Source organism: Rhipicephalus microplus, chromosome 10 (assembly GCF_043290135.1).
Source record: "Rhipicephalus microplus isolate Deutch F79 chromosome 10, USDA_Rmic, whole genome shotgun sequence".
Taxonomy (NCBI): domain Eukaryota; kingdom Metazoa; phylum Arthropoda; class Arachnida; order Ixodida; family Ixodidae; genus Rhipicephalus; species Rhipicephalus microplus.
The window spans coordinates 92,994,402-93,011,847 of record NC_134709.1 but is presented as its reverse complement, the minus strand read 5'-3'; the positions used below and the strand labels follow the sequence as shown (position 1 = coordinate 93,011,847).

Below are 17,446 nucleotides of genomic sequence, written 5' to 3'. Positions count from 1 at the left end.
GATTTTTCCTTCATTGCAGTTTCCAGTTTTTTTCTGTGCCATTTCACCTTTTCCCTGCCTCGGTAAAGAGCCACGGCGTCACTCATTTGCAGCAAGTTCACGTCAAACCTTGTTAGTGGGCATAATTGTGAGTTCATTAGGTTATCTGTATTCGTCGAGCAAGAAGAAACGAAAGCAGCGATGTGTCGTGAAATATTTTGTGTTCCGCCTATGTAGTCACGCATAATTTGTGTGCGACTGATATCTTCAGCGAGAGTGGGACTCTCATCGCTTTAGCCAAACCTCAAAAGTGACACCAGTGCCCTGCCAGTCTCCAGGAACACAAGCGCTGCTTGGAAGAAAACTTGCGATTGGAAACTCTACGGAAAACCAATGACCTTTTTTCTCAATTGAGTTGCATGCGTGATCGATGTCTCGGCCAGCTGTTAAATATTGTTGATACAATAACGCTGAAGATCGTGTACCATAACATCGCTCCCGTCAGCACCTACAGAGGAAGTCGTTCCTTGCGCTTTGCCTAGGTAGCAGAGCGTTCATGTATGATACCCTGGTAACTATGCAAAAACAGCGTTCTTAATGCTGGCGCACACCGGCGACTAGCAGCGGTCGCGCGACCATTTGCGACTGGTGGCAAACAGTCGCGAACGGTCACAAACGGTCGCATAGCGACTGTTTTGGCTAGTCGCTTCCTGACCAATTTTTCAGTCGCGTGACTGTGGTCGCAAAGCTGCTGGAACCAATCAGCGATGCCCAGTTTTTTTGTTTTTGTTTTTTCATTGCGCTGGCTTCCTGCCACCAGATACAAACGAGTGCGTTCCTCTGGGTCTTTGGTACAATAGTCACCACGGAATACTTGGCTCGGAGATGACGGGGCGCAGCAGCTCGAGCAAAGATTCAAATTTACGTGGCGCCTTTCGCAAAAAGCTAAACACTGTCAAAGTAAAGAGAAAATAAATTGTGAACTATCTTTTCCCCGTAGTCAGAAACGTTTTTTTTTTGTCTTGAACTTGACTTGCCACTGCCTTCAATGCAGCGCGTTTGGAACGCGTTTGTGCTTCATGCCTTGGCAACGACTTAAGACACCGCGTTCAAAACGCATTTGTGCTGCATTGTAGGCTGTGGCAAGTCAAGTTATATTCAAAGACCGTTTCCGAATACGTATGACTTTCGGAAATACTTCTCACTCATCGTCTCAGCGCAGCTCGGGAGGCAGGCGGCTTGCATGGCCGGCCAGCTCCCGCGATCGAGAGGACGGTCACACCCACTACCGGCCTATTTTCTTTAAAGGCATCTTCGATGCCAGCGCTGACACCTTGGCACAGCGCACCAGCAAGATGACAATGTCTTGTTCTTCGCTTGAATCAAACTTGACGCTGTTGGGAACCTTGTGCGAGAACGGACGAAAACAACAAATGTGGTGCGTTCGGTTTGCTCCGCTCACTCAGCTGGCGGCAGTGAGCTGATCGGCGCTGGTATCCAGAGTTCTCGCTGATAACGAGATCCGGACGTGACTCTCCGGTTTTGCGACTTCCGGTCGCTCGCATGTAGCCTCTGCCGGTGTGAGCATCAGTCGCTTTTTAGTCACCAGTCGCGAATGATTGCACGACCGCTGCTAGTCGCCGGAGTGCACCAGCTTTCAGCCGAGTAAATATTGTGTTTACTTGGATTTACTAACGTCAGCCGCCCGCTCATCAATGATCGGTGCCAAAATTTCTGTTACCCATTACTGTCTTCGCGTCTCCCCCCCCCCCCCAATTAACGTGAGTGCCACCAGAAAGTTCTTGCACCTCTAACAGAAGGAAAAAACAATGATGCTGACCAGAACTTGCACTGAAGTTTAAGAAATGTTTTTTTTAATTGCGAAGCATTTCTTAGCGAACTTCGGTGACTTTCAGCGTATCTATTTAGTATCTAGCTGCCTAAGAAATGAAGCTGTCGTGGCCGTTTTGATAATGTTATCAATACCAAAAATGGTATGCGATAACATGACTATATGACAAAAATAACTGACCAGTCATAACATGAAAATCATGACACGTGTGTCATTATTATCTTGATTTACATTTCATGGTGTTTCTGATCTTGCGATGATGATTTCATTCATATGACATGTTGAAACATTGGTACGGTATGACATGACTGCAGAACGAACATAAATGACAGACTAAAACGTGCAAATCATGATATGCATGTCATGTTGGTCATGAGTCATGACTACATGGCACGCTCATGGTGCCCTTGCGATCATCTCGCTAGCTTCACATATGCCAAATTTTGGATTACGGGACGTGAATGGATGACGAAGGTATATGACTAGTTTAAACATGATATTCCTGAGATGTGTGTCATGTAAGAACATGAAAACATGCCACACTCATGATGCACTCGCGGCTGCTTCGCTAGCTTAACACATACCAAATTTGGTATTACAGAATGGTAATGGACGACGAAGGTAAATGACACGTTCCAACATGACAATCATGACATGCGTGTCATGGAAAAAATTGATTATACATGGAGTTTAATGACCGAAAACCACCGTTTGATTATGAGAGACGCCGTAGTGGAGGGCTCCGGAAATTTGGACCACCTGGGACACTTTAAATTGCCATGTATGGCATGACTTCGCCCTACGCTCACAGCGCACTCACGGCCGTTTCACTAGCTCCACATATACCAAGTTTGGCATCACGGGACGTGAATACACGACAAGAATAAATGACACGTCGAAACATGATAATCAAAATATGCGTATCATGAAAATCATGACTACTACATGCAGCAATCATAGCGTGCTCGTGGCCGTTTCGCTAGCTCCACATATACCAAATCTAGTATTGCATGATGTGAATAGACGACGAAGGTAAATGACATGCCTCAACATGATAATCATGATATGCGTGTCACGTAAACATGAATACCTGCTGCGCTCACAGCGCACTCGCGTCTGTTTCACTAGTCCCACATATACCAAGTTTGGTATCACGTGACATGAAAAGACGACGAATGTAAATGATACACCCAAACACGACAATCTTACATTCGTGTCATGTAAAACATGACTACAAGATATACCGATAGCGTGCTCGCGGCCGTTTCGCTAGTTCCACATATACGAAATTTGGTATCACAGAACGAGGATAGCCGACGAAGTTTAACAACATGTCCGAACACGATAACCATGACATTGAAGACATGTGCGGCATAATTTAGGTGCACACTGTAACGTTAATTGGGCTGATTTGAAAGGGCCTGTAAACCACCAACGAACGGCCGCATGCCACTCCCCATGCCCTTCTTCTATCGAGAAGAGTTGACATGACGCCAACTGATGCTGCGTACAATACGAATGACGCTACGTACTAGAGACGCTGTCATTGGGCGAAATAAAGCCTGTTTTCTGTTAGCATACTCACGCGCCTGTAGCGTTTCCACCTCGGAAGTGGACGAAGGTGGTCAAATGAGCCAACGAACTCAACCTAGCGAAGGAAAGAGCGATATGTGCAAACGCGTGGAATTCCACCAGTGTTCACTATAGCCTAGTACACAACTGGAACGCCCCCTCTAGATATTTGGCTCTGGGTGGTTTACGGGCCCTCTAAATTGACATATCAATGTTCCTCATTCGTGCTTCGCATATCACCGATTCCCTCTGTATGAGGGATCTGCCATTTTTTGGCTTTACGCTGTTCCAGTCACCCAGTACCTGTTGGGTCGTATCTTTTTTTTCGGAAAGAAATCTCAATGCTTCAAAGAAGCTTTATGTTCTTTTCGTTAAAAAGTGAACGTTTTATTTGTCTCCTCCCAAAGAAATTTAAGATGTTAGATGCGGTTGCGAAACCGAAATCGGACGAAAACAGAATAATTGATTGATTTGTGGGGTTTAACGTGCCAAAACCACCATATGATTATGAGAGACGCCGTAGTGGAGGGCTCCGGAAATTTCGACCACCTGGGGTTCTTTAACGTGCACCCAAATCTGAGCACACGGGACTACGACATTTGCGCCTCCATCGGAAATGCAGCCGCCGCAGCCGGGAATACTTGGCATAGTAACACCTGTGCAGAAGATCCGCCCCCGCAGCTTTGGCTGTGCTGCCACCGAAAGTTGTCGCCAAGTATAGCGTCTGGCTGCTTCCTCGTCCGCGTTGTAGATATTGTGCGAGAGGTACGGGGATCGATAGCCAGCCCTTCCACCAAATATGTTACGAGAAGAAGACCGACTCCGAGGGTAGTCACAGATGTATTTTGAGCCGGTTAAGTGAGCAGCGTCAGCAACAGAGATAAGTTCGCGCCAGTCTATAAGCTTTTCTTCTTCGTCCCCTTGCACTCGCACGTAGCAATATAAACGTTTTAAATGCGAAGCATTTCTTAGCAAACTTCGGCGACTTTGAGCGTATCTATCTATCTGTCTATCTAGCCGCTTAGGTTTGGGTGCTATCGTGGACACCGCCTTAACTTGGTGTGAACCAAAAGTTAGCACAGGATGGTAAGATTGTTCGACAAGTATGACGCGCTGTTCAAGACTTGAATATTGTCACGGGCTAAGTAGATGCCTGAGGATGACGACGACGAAGTGCTGTGGGGAAAGTGCTCAGACTGCAGCAGCGTCGTACGCATTTGCTCGCCAGTATATTAATTGTGTATACTTTATTCCCCGTAACATCATTGCTGGAGGTGCGGGGTGCATCTCGCTATACAGCCCCACGAGCTGGATCTTCGCAGCGGACGGCGCATTGCAGCTACCACGATGACTGACTAGGCTACTCAAAGTCAACAAGATCCGTCAGCCCCACAACCGATCGTTGTGGTGCGACCTCGTGACCCAGGCCCATTCAACGGCACAAGTGGCATAGACGTCGATGACTGGCTGGTTCTATATGAGCGCGTCAGCAGCAGCATTCATTAAGATCCGACGCTTATGTTGGCGACCATCATCTTCTACTTGCATGGCACGGCAAAACTTTGGTACGAGACTCATCAAGAGTTGACCAGCTGGGACGTCTGTAAGCAGAAGTTGCGCTATCTATTTGGGAAACCCATCGGACGTCAAGTGGCCGCAAAGAAAGAGCTTGCGACTCGTGCCCAGATATTCACAGAGCCGTACGTCGCGTACATCCAGGGTGTGTTGGCTTTGTGCCACAAGGTCGACAAGGAAATGCTCGACGAGGACAAAGTCGGACTCATCCTGAAGTGAATTGCCGATGACACCTTCAATTTTCTGCTGTGCAAGGACTGCTCGACGGAGTCGATCATCGAAGCATGTCCTCGCTTCGAACAGGCGAATAGTAGGTGCATAGCTCACCGATTTGACCGCCTTCCCAACACGGCGGCTACGTCCTCTTGCGAACAGTTGCCCACACTACATCAACCACCAGCGCCGCAAAACGTCACCAGAATAATGCGTCGGGAACTCGAGGCTATGGGACCCGCTATATCTAGCGTCAGCGCGCCAGGACACAACCTCGATGCTGTTTCAATGATGCAGGCCATGGTTCGGCAAGAGATCGCGAATATGGGCATTTCGCCACCTCATCAAAATGCCCCTGCTACTTCCAGCTCGGCTCCAGTCATTGTGGCTGCCACTTCGAACCACACGTTCGCGCCAAGACAAAACCCAGCTGAATGGCGCACTCATGATGATCGGCCCATACGTTTCACGTGCCATCGGATAAGACACATCGCTCGCCATTGCCGCAGCTGTTGGACCTCATCACCTCGACCGAGCTTCTATGATTGGGGACCTCGCTCCGAATGTGCACTTTATGCCCCATCCTACCAAGAAGAGACAGGTGCAGATTATAATTCAGAACGTCGGCCCAGCCACTCGCCATCGCCCGTGCGTGGTCAGTCCCGCTCGTCCCAACCCCACCATTCTCGGTCCCCTTCGACCGTCACTCGGAAAACTAGCCGGTACAGCCCCCAGAGGTGACGCTGCATACACAACTTGGACTGCAAATCCTCTGAATACTCCCGACCAGTGGTGCAACCTTCTTACAATTCTCGTTGATGGTTTGCCTGTAACTGCTCTTATTGATACCGGTGCGCAAATATCTGTCATGAGCTCAGACCTCCGCTGCCACCTCCAAAAATTTCTGACGCCTGCGATTGCACCTACCGTTCGTACAGCGGATGGGAGTACTCCTGCTGTCCTTGGAATGTGCACTGCGCGAATAACGATTTCTGAGCATCAAACTTTAGTTCTGTTTGCTGCACTGGAAAATCGCTCTCATGACCGCATCCTTGGACTCGACCTTCTGACTTTACACGCTGTGCTCATTGACTGTTCCAAAGGTCTTCTTTGGCTCGAACTACCATCCTTCTCAGAGACCGTTTCTACCAGCCCACCTCGTCTACGCTCTGTCGATTTCCTCAGACTTCCGCCGCAAGCCGCAGTTCATGTCCAACTCTCGCCATATCCTCCAGTACCCGATGGTGATTATGTTGCTGCCCTTATTTCTGACGTGGCGATGACACGTAATGTTGCACTCCCCAACACGGTGGTTACCGTTAGGGACAACCGAACTTCATTTCCAGTCCTCAATTTTGGCTTCTCAGCGCTAGTTATTCCTCACGGCATGTCACTTGCGCATCTGACACCACTGGTCGACCACACAGTTTCCGCCCTAACCACCGAGCCGCCCCCCGATTTTTCATCAACATCGCTCCCGTCACGTTCCTGTTCCAACCTTTTCAAGCCAATGCTATCTGACGCGCTCACCTCTGAACAAGTCTCTGCTCCCTGCCATGTGCTTGCTTCTTATCGGGAGATCTTTGACTTCGGCAACCGTAATTTGGGCCAGACATCCGTGGTAACCCATCGCATCGACACCGGTGACGCTCGGCCCATTCGCCGACGGCCCTAGCGTGTGTCAGCCCTGGAGCGCGCTATTATACAGTGAGAAGTCGATCAAATGCTTCATAAGGGCATAATCGAACCCTCATCTAGTCCCTGGTCCTCACTCGTTGTACTTGTTAAAAAAGACAATAGCTGGAGATTCTGTGTTGATTACCGCCATCTCAACCATGTTACCAAGAGAAATGTCTATTCCCTACCGCGCATAGATGATGCACTCGACTGCTTACACGGTGCCAAATATTTCTCTTCAATAGACCTTCGCTCAGGCTACTGGCAGATAACTGTGGATGACAAAGACAGAGAGAAGACGGCCTTCGTGACTCCTGATAGACTTTATTAGTTCAAGATGATGCCCTTTGGATTATGCAATGCTCCCGCGACGTTTAAGCGCATGATGGACTCTCTCCTTCGAGGAATGAAGTGGACCATCTGCCTCTGCTATCTTGACGACGTTATTGTTTTTTCGACTACTTTCGACGACCATCTTACCCGTCTGTCCACAATGCTTGATCTTTTCCGACATGCCAACTTGCAACTTAACTCGTCCAAATGTTGGTTTGGGCAACGCCAAATCTGCGTACTCGGCTATCTCGTTGACGCTGTGGGTGTTCAACCAGACCCTGAGAAAGTTCGAGCGGTTCGCGACTTCCCCACACCCCACTCAGCCAAGGACGTCTGAAGTTTTCTGGGACTGTGCTCCTATTTCCGTCGTTTTGTGGAGAAGTTTGCTGAAGTAGCCCGCCCTCTAACCGGCCTCCTCAAAACGGATGTCACATTCAAATGGGGCCAACAGCAAACAAACGCCTTCTCCTCGCTCGTTGACATTCTCACCAATCCACCAGTCCTAGCACACTTCGACCCATCTGCCGCCATGGAGCTTCGTACTGACGCCAGTGGCCACGGCATAGGCGCAGTGCAGGCACAGCGGCAACAAGGAATGCACCGCGTCGTCGCGTGCGCAAGCCGACTGTTGTCGCGCTTGGAACAAAATTATTCGATCACAGAACGTGAGTGCTTAGCTCTCAACTGGGCAATTGCGAAATTCCGACCGTACCTCTATGGTCGCCCATTCTCATTTATTACGGACTACCATGCGCTTTGCTGCCTCTCCTCACTCAAGGACCCTACGGGACGCCTTGGTCGCTGGGCGCTGCGCTTACAAGAGTAAACTTTTTTCCGTATCCTATAAATTCGCACAACTTCACAAGGATGCCGACTGCTCGTCGCGTTACCCGGTCGATCCCCCTGACATGATGGAAGATGGACAAGAGGTCCTCGTTATTTCAATTACTGACTTCACCGACATAGCTGCTAAACAACGCCGCGACCCCTCTTTGCGTGCTATTATCAATGGTCTGCACTCTCCCCACCCAGACCAGTCCTTACAATTGTTCGTTCTTCACAACGATATCTTGCACCACTACAACAACCGCCCAGATGGTGCTGAGCATCTTGTTGTTCCTGCGCATCTTCGCTTACACGTTTTGGCCCAGCTCCTTGATGCACCCTCCGCTGGACACCTAGGGATGTCACGCACGTATGACCGCGCTCAGATGATTCGTGTGGCCTGGCTTCTACCGTTTGTGCGACAGTACGTTGTGGCATGTGACCTCTGCCAGCGCCACAAGACACCTGCTATGGGAACTGCTGTTACCATCCAGCCCATTGAAGTACCATATGGGCCATTTTTCCCAGTCGGCCTCGATCTTCTAGGACCTTATCCCGTGTCGGCCACCGGTAATGAGTGGATTGCTATTGCTACCGACTACGCAACGCGGTGTGCCGTTACAGGCGCCCTCCCCACCAGCTGCGCTGCTGATGTAGCTAATTTCCTTCTTCATGACATCATTCTGCGTCATGGTGCTCCAAGTCAGTTGATCACCGACTGCGGCCGCTGTTTTCTATCTAAAGTAGTCGACAAGCTCCTGCGATCTTGCTCTACCCACCACAAGTTCACTACAGCATACCATCCACAAACCAATGGCCTCACGGAACGCCTCAACCGTACCCTGACGAATATGTTAGCGATGTACGTCTCCACGGATCACAAAGATTAAGACATCCACTTACCTTTCGTTACCTTCGCATACAACAGTTCACGTCACGCTGCTGGATACAGCTGGATTTTTACCTTTTTACCTACTGTTTGGTTATGACCCGCCTTTGCCCATGGAAACCATGCTCCAATCTGACGCCCCCTCATCGACTGCTTATGCTCGTGATGCCCTGGCCCAAGCTGACATCGCCCGCCAAGTGGCCTGGGATCAGTTATGTGCCTCGCAGCTTAACCAAAGGAGTGCTTACGATCGCCGGCACCGCGACGTACAGTACGCTCCGGGGTCGCTCGCCTTGCTGTGGTTACCATCGCGTCGTGTTGGTCTCTGCGAAAAACTTATGTCCCGTTACGTTGGCCCTTACTGCGTCGCTCGCAAGGTCACCAGCGTGACCTATGAGATAGCTCCACTCCATACCACGTCAGTACTAGCTTCAGTCCCGACCGATATAGTGCATGTCTCACGGCTTAAAGCATACTACTCAGGCCCCGAGAACCGATCGCACCAGGACGGTGCTTCTGCCACTGGCGGGTAATGTCACGGGCTAAGTAGGTGCCTGAGGATGACGACGACGAAGTGCTGTGGGGAACGTGCTCGGACTGCAGCAGCGTTGTACGAATTTGCTCGCCTGTAGATTCATTGTGTATACTTTATTCGCCGTAACAATATTGTCACAATCCGGTCACGCAGGACGTCAAACACTTCCCGCCAGACAGTGGCACATACTCACAGGCGAGTATGTACCGCTGGTATGCGGGTATGTGCCACGGGTGATTGAGACTTGGTATCTGCCCAGGAACGGCGAGAGCACACATCGACTAATTTAACGCTCGAGCGTTAAGAAATACCCTACATCGGTAGCGTCGACCGGAGGAATGCAAAGAATAATTGTCAATGTTAGAAAAAACCTGCAATAGGAAGCGTTGAATCGCCGACAAATGCCAATAATAAATTTCAACAGGAATCGAACCAAGCATTCTGCGTGGCAGTCAAGCATTCTACCACAGAGCTATACGCCAGGTCTCGGAACTACTTTTCAAACAGACGCTAATCTTCGTGAAACGTGAATAGTAGTTGTAGTGCTGCCTACCCAATTTTATAAACATTACACATGTACTCCTATGATACAGCTGTCACGTCGGATTAACGTTAATTGTGGTTAGGTGTCACGCGCTGAAGTTGAGTAATGAGCGTTGTCCAGAGCCAGCATCTTCGCGCTTCTTATCCGCTATCTGGTGTCGCTAATACGCATGTTCTTGTTAACATCGTTGCGCAAGTGCAAACAACTGGTTATTTAAACATCTGCAACTTTTCAACATATGTCTGGGCGTGCAACATTTGTACATATATTTAGCGTATTTCATGACGCGTCGCTAATTAAAAAATTGCAACACCGTCAACTTCCCTCCGCATGCTCCGCATTACGTCGATTCCCAGGTACGTGGGATCTGCCAAATTTTGTTTCCTCTGGCTGCCTTTTGCCTTGCCCCTGCCTGAATGCTCCCTGCCCCGGAGCTGGCTCTCGTGACACGCTACCCAAGAGACCATGGGGCCTCTCGTAACACTACCTTAGCGGCGCGCCCTTCCAATCCAGCAGCTAGTACAGCTCGTAACTTTTCCCTTACTAAGCAGGGGAACTTTCTTAGCGGTTTTAACTTACTAAGCCACCTTTGCAGCAAGATATTCCGCAGATGTCGCAGTATATTTTGCCTCAAGCATCAGTTTCCTTACGAAATCTTAGGCTAACTTTAGTTCTACTGAATACCTTGGAAAAGAAGTTTCGTGCTACGTGATGATTCACATTTAAGCTAGTGAAGGACGCACTCTGATGTGTAGAAAACACATTTTAAACTATAAGCCTGCTAAATAGTACATGCTGTGTGATCCCACAGTACCGGGATAAATCGCCTAAAAGCTGCTGCTAGAGATGAAATGGGTCATGGGGAAGTTCTGAAATGCGCCTTTTTTACGGCACTGCAGTGAATGCACCGTTCTCTCGCGAAAATTTCGCAAACTGCCTCCTGATCTTAGAGGTCTTTGTTTCACCATTGCCGTCGGTTCTCCCGGCACCTAAAAAGTCGACCAAAGCACCAGTGGGTCGCAAAGGAAAATGGAAAAGGCAGAACTTTGTGTGAGCGTTGGCGTGCATGTCCACACGCCGTCGATAACGATCACTGCGGCACCCACGATGCATGCGCGAAGGAACCCAAAAGACAGGAAGTCCTAATGCGGGAAAAAGTGGAAAGATGCTATGGGCTTTCTCAAACATCAACTTCACAGCCGAGAAACCATTAAACGACATGCGTACCCGAAAATGCCAGAAGTTGGTCAGGAAGCTGCAGAGACACGACGGTGAGCAGGACACTTTAACTTGTTATCAGCAGCGGCTGTATCAAGTGTGTTGGGGAAGACTGTCCTTTGCCTATTTGTAAGGTGGTGGAGGCGTCGCGCTGTTGTTCGCGACAACGAAGTGTGTTTGCGAGAAAAGAAGATGATTCTTACCAAGGCTTTGTGATGTTTTTGATGTCTCTAGCAAGGTCACAAGGCAGGACACTGCAGAGGTAAAGAGAATGCGCTCTATGCTCTCTACGTCATGTTGCCTCCATTTGTCACCAGAATTTCAGAAAATGGTAAACGAAGAATCTGCGAACGCAGTCAACCTTGATTTCTAACGAAATACCCTGTAATACTACTGCCTTCCTTGACCCCTAAAAAAACCGGAACGATATTGTCAAAGAACTACTTGGCGCCCATCTACGGAGGAAAGGAGTGGAGCTTCAATACCATCGAAGCGCCTTGATGACTTGGCTTTAAATTGTTGCGAGAATAAACGATCACCATCGGAGTATTGGGCGGTCACAAAATATAGAAAACGATTAGAAGAGTCTGTGTACTCCTATTCCCAGCAAGGACAGGCAAAGCCATATAGATTGAAGTCATAGAAGTAGTGGCTATTTGCGGAGAGCACATTCCAGTTACAGGCGAAGACGTGACAAAGAAAATGGACCAGACTGAATTGGACACGCAAGGTTTTCATCTAAAAGAAGAAAACGGGAACTCCGTTTCATTATTAGTGCGATCCAACTACTACTGGCATTTTGTGACTCGAGACAAGAGAAGTATCTGCAGCAAGTGGTAAGATCTAAGAGCTTTGCACACTCAACTAAGGTGGACTGTGCAAGATTCACTGCCTCTTTCAGGAGAAATAATCCACTGCCCAACTGCCATAGTACTTCAAACCTGCTTCGAAAAACACCCTGTTTGGGATGTTGTCGCAGAAAGTGGCAATCCGGCAAGTCTACGTGCCAGAGGCGATGACAATTTTCTGTTGGGAAGCAGACTCAAGTAGGAACATTGCAACCTAAATTTCTCTAAAGTTGATAGATGCTATAAAATTTGACAACGTCATGGAACTTTGAAGGAAAGCTTCAACAATGAGCACAGTCTCTTTAAAGAACAACAACGAAACAATCACTATTATTTTCCTCGACAAAAGAACAGCTTACATATACCACAAGTACATGACTTATTGGGCGTTGAACAAGGAAGGCCCTCACAAGAAACCGAATGGCCAAACTCAATGCGCTAACAGAACCTTCGCGCGGGGTTTCCACACAAAGATAATGTGACTGACCCATCAGCAAGACGCTAATCAGCTGATAAAGTACACCCCAGAGCACCATGGTGCGATACTCGAAAATATAGAGGCGAATCTTCAAGGTGGTAGGAATACTTTGGTCAATACAAATGAGGGGCAGAACTAGAACGTGCAGTCACAATGTATACTCATGCTTTTAGCTCAAATTCAATATTACATAGATCGACCTAATGATGTAATGTGCTTCAGTTCTTTCATAAATGTCGTGCCGATCACAGCATGCTTGACGAGATGCAAGAAGAAAAAAAATGGCCAACGTGATCAAAAATTTCTCAGCTCACAAACATCAAGAGTCTGAATGCGACTGGATATGCCCAAAGACAACCTGACGTGCAGTCAGGAAGGAAGCTATGGCCTCAGCAAGGTTAAACTCATCTGCAGTCTCTCATTGGCAGGGTATAGTTGTTCGTGAAAGACGTCTAGTGATGTTATCTTCGTGGGCCGGGCGAAGTATAAGTTGTTTGCCCTGTTCCTACGTTGTAATCATGTGCACAGTCACCCTAGATGTGGTGGTCCAGTGACGCCATCTGCTGGGCGGGGGAAGATGTTGGAACTTCGTCTTCATTAGCGTAGCAGACAACCTTCCTTAGCATCGTAAAATCTCTTCACAAGCTCACACTGTCACTCTCACTGACGTCTGTTTTTTCCTCTTCTTGACTGTATGGTATCTTTCGTTCATGCTCAAACTGAGCTGCGCTAAAGCAATATTTTATCATGCACTAACTCGCCCAATCAGCAGTACCTCACGAGCTGCCGCTCACTCGAGGGCAAGAAGAAAATCTTTTTTTATTGGTCCACTAAAAAGCGTTCCTTTCGACCGTGCCGCCTGCCCTTCCTGCAAGACATCCTGATTGGCGGTGGGCCTCGAGGTCAAGCACAACTGGTATTGCATATAATACACGATCACTCAAGTTTCCCGCGCATCAATGCTAACTCCTATGCAATTACTTGCTTGCTGCTTTCACTCGAAACGTGGTTCTGGAATTGTCTGCCAATTGCACAGTCAAAGATATCGAGGCAGTTGTTTTGGGCCACCAGTTGACGTGCACATTTTCACATAATCCACATCGTTCCTAGCAAATTCCATAAGTAAACTCTGTTTTACACGCTTGTTTTGTTTCCCAGTAACACGAACAGAAGGTCTTTACTTCGCAATGGGAGTGAGCCCTTACAGACTCATGTTAGGTGCTTTTTTCTGTGTTTTTACCTTAATATTGTGTATAGTTTATAAGGGCTCTATAACTACCTACTCATGTCAACCAGTAAGTTATGCTCAAGTAAATACCATTATGCGCACCTTGAACTGCTTTAAAAGAATGAAGCCTCACTTAATTGAGAAACAACTGCCGTGAGGTTTTCTTTTTGGCGTCTACCATTCGTTCGAGAATGAATACGAGGCCGTTAGTGTTTGCAAGAAGCTAAGGAAGTGGCTCTCCTTTCGAAGCCACTTCCTTAGCTCTCACTATAGTTTCTATTTTGCTTTCATTCTCTCTACCGCGCTTCATCTTCTCTACGTCGATACCCCTTCCTAACGAGGCAAAACTCGCTATACCACGCTTCTCTCGCTAACTTAAGCTTACCATGCTTTAGTTCTTCTCAGGCTTCGCTCTCGAAGCTGCCCTATGACGCCTGGCCGACGTATCATCAGGAATTCGTCTGTGCCTTAAAGAGCTCGGCTACTAATACTTTGTGAGATTAGCAGTAATTTGCTGTTTAACCAGAACCTTAACTGTTTTGCTTGTGTAAAGATGTAGTTGTGGTAAACCATAAGCAAAATTTGCGTGATCTATTTTCAGAGGGAAGTTACATAAACATGCGAAGATTGAATACTCAGACAAAGGTCCAGTGATGAAAACCAGAGCCCACTGGGAGAAAGGTATGAAAGAAAAAGAACACTTCATCGTGTGCATGGGTGCGATTACGTTGCAAGAGGCTGAAAGCGATTCGACTGTTTGCGCACACTTTCCTATTTGCCTTTGCGAGCTTGCTTTCAGTAGTGCAATCTGTTCGACCGGTTGGTGTATACCTAGATTCAATCGTCATGCACAAATATGACGCCCACCCAGAACTACGCAGAATCTCATAGACAGGATGGGTGCTGTTTTGCAACTGTTTATTTCTCGAGATATGCCGGCTAATAAAACGACCACCTTGCCAGAGAAATACTGACAACCCAGGAATACAGTGCCGTTTGGTCTGGTGGTGGTACGTGCGTTAGGCCGGCTATGAATATTAGTTCCTGTATTAGTATGAAACGTTGAGTCAGTTAGTTTGAGGACAATCTTGGAAACATTTCGGCACGCACAGAGTAGACAGGAAAACAAGAGCAGAGAATACAAATAGGCGTGAACTCAGAACTCTCTTTATTGAAAGAAGCACATGAAATATATATCCCAAGGTAGCTCAAGAGCACATGTGCGTAAAAAAACAACCATGAAAAGAAAACGTTTTTCCGTCTACTCTGTGCGCCCCGAAATGTTTTCAAGAATTTAATTTCTCCCTGATTATATCTCATTTGGCAATCTTTGAAGAATGGGCGAATATGTGGAGGTGCCGAGACGCCCATTGACTGAAGCTCTTCCCGTAAAGTCTCCTTTATAAAGTCTCGTAGGTCCCAGTCCGTCACGAAAAGGTTGCTCATCAGTACTCGGTTGTAGACAGAGTCAAGCTCATCGAGGGGCTGACACAAATTGACATGTCAGGAATATTAGAGTGATTCTGAACTATGAGGGCGTCAGAGGCAGCAGTACCGACACTTTTTAGAATCTGGCGTAGTTTCTCTCACTGGGTCATCAAATAATTCACACGCGAGCAGAGTGCAAGAACATCCGCGATGCATAATGGGAAGGCCTCACCACGATGTTGTGTGCGAGCATCGAGGATCCTTTTTGGCAGAGTGGATTGAATAAAAGGCCACGGTCGCCTGGATCGGGTGCGCGCGGCGGTGTTACTACGGCAGTTTCATTCGGCGCGCTCCCCTTTGAAAAAAAGTAATCGCAGAAGTTCCGCCATACGCCACGACGCGGCGCTCTTCTCCTACACCCCAAGCAAAATTTCCAGCATCACATTGCTGGAAATTCCGGAACCATCTAAACTCCCTAAGAAATCAGACGAGCCTAGAGCAGAGTTTTATAACTACAGCCCAAGGTTCTAGGCTAGAAGGGGACGAAGCTATTGAATATATAAGAACAAGGGTGACGAAAAAACTTCAACAAAGAAGTACTTTATGCACCACAATAGACAAGGACGAATAAAGTGGTGCAATGGTTCCATTTTGACAACGAGAGTGGGAAAGGGCTGAGAAAAGGGTTTCTAGTAGTACATCAACAGGCCAAGATGGCATTCCAATTAAGTTGATAAAGACAATAGGTCCGAAGTCTAAGCAGGCTTTGAGAGAGGCAGTGAGCAACATAATAATCGATGGTGAAGTTCCAGATGGATGGAAACTTAGCAAGATGAGCATGATCTATAAAGGAAAGGGGGACAAAGCTGACATAAACAACTACCGACCTATAACAGTGACATCAGTGGTCTACAGGCTGGCGATGCAGATTATAAAGGATATAAGGCAGGCATGAATAAAGGATGAGGGGGTGCTTGGGGAACTGCAGAATAGGTTTCCACAGGAGGTTGGAAGACAATCTGTTCTCACTGAAGCAGTGCATCGAAATAGCAGAAAAGGAAGACAAGCCCCTGTGGCTAGCAACTTTGGATATCGAGGGAGCGTACGATAGCGTGGTTCAAGAGGAATTGTGGTGAATACTGGACACTCTAGGCGTGAAACATGTAGTCACTAATCTTTTAAAGGATATATATAAAGGTAACAAGGTAGTTATAAAGTGAAAAAAACAGATATCCAAGCCTGCCGAGGTAAAACGGGGGCTTAGGCAGGTGTGTCCCCGGTCACCCTTATTATTCATGATTTACCTACAAGGATTAGAGGCCAAATTAGAGGGAAGTGGATGGGGCTTCTACCTCTCTTTAGTTAAACAAGGAAAACTCATTGATCAGGCACTACCAGCAATAATGTACGCAGATGATATAAAGCTAATGGCCAACAACAAGCAGGATTTGCAGAGATTGATGGACATCTGCGGTAATGAGGGATATAGGTTAGATTTCAGATTCAGTAAGGAAAAATCAGCAGTCATGATTTTCAATGATAACGAAGGTAGTGATCTTAGAATAGAGGAGGTCACGCTAGAGATAACAGATAAACACAGATATCTGGGCGTATGGATAAGCAATAGGACCGAGCACCTGAGGGAACATGAAATATACGTGACGACTAAAGGTAACAGGAATGCAGCAGTGATGAAAAATAGGGCACTGTGGAATCACAATAGGTATGATGTTGTGAGAGGAATATGGAAAGGGGTCATGGTTCTTGGACTGACGTCCGGCAATGCGGTCTTGTGCATGAGATCAGGAGTTCAAGCAAGATTAGAAATTAGGCAGCGTGAAATATGTAGGCTTGCTTCAGGAGCTCACGGGAATGCACCAAATCAGGGAGTACAAGGTGATACGGGATGGACATCATTTGAGGGCAGGGAAGCTAGCAGCAAGATAAAACTTGAGAAGCGATTGAGAGAAATGGGGGAGGAGCTTTGGGCTAGGAAGGTTTTCAGCTACTTGTACATGAAGAATGTCTATACAAAATGGAGGAAGCGAACCAGGAAATCGACTGATAAATACTTAGAAAACAGCAGGTGGCCGAACCAAAAAAAAAAAACTATAGGTTAAGAAGAAAGTGAAGGAAACGGAGACTGACATGTGGAGAAAGGCAATATTAAGAAGTCAGCACTGGAGATATATCGAACTTTTAAGCAGGAAATTGCCAAGGAAAGGATCTATGATAATACTCGGGGTAATTCT

The 17,446-nt window shown here is 47.4% G+C and overlaps 1 protein-coding gene across 1 annotated transcript in view; it reads left to right on the top strand.

Moving 5' to 3' along the window:
* Positions 1-17,446, top strand: part of LOC142774481 (uncharacterized) — a 66,325-nt gene that overhangs the window by 27,463 nt on the left and 21,416 nt on the right. Inside the window, exon 3 of the mRNA XM_075874822.1 lies at positions 14,368-14,447. Within this exon, the coding sequence (XP_075730937.1) occupies positions 14,368-14,447 (80 nt within the window). The remainder of the gene's footprint in view (positions 1-14,367; positions 14,448-17,446) is intronic.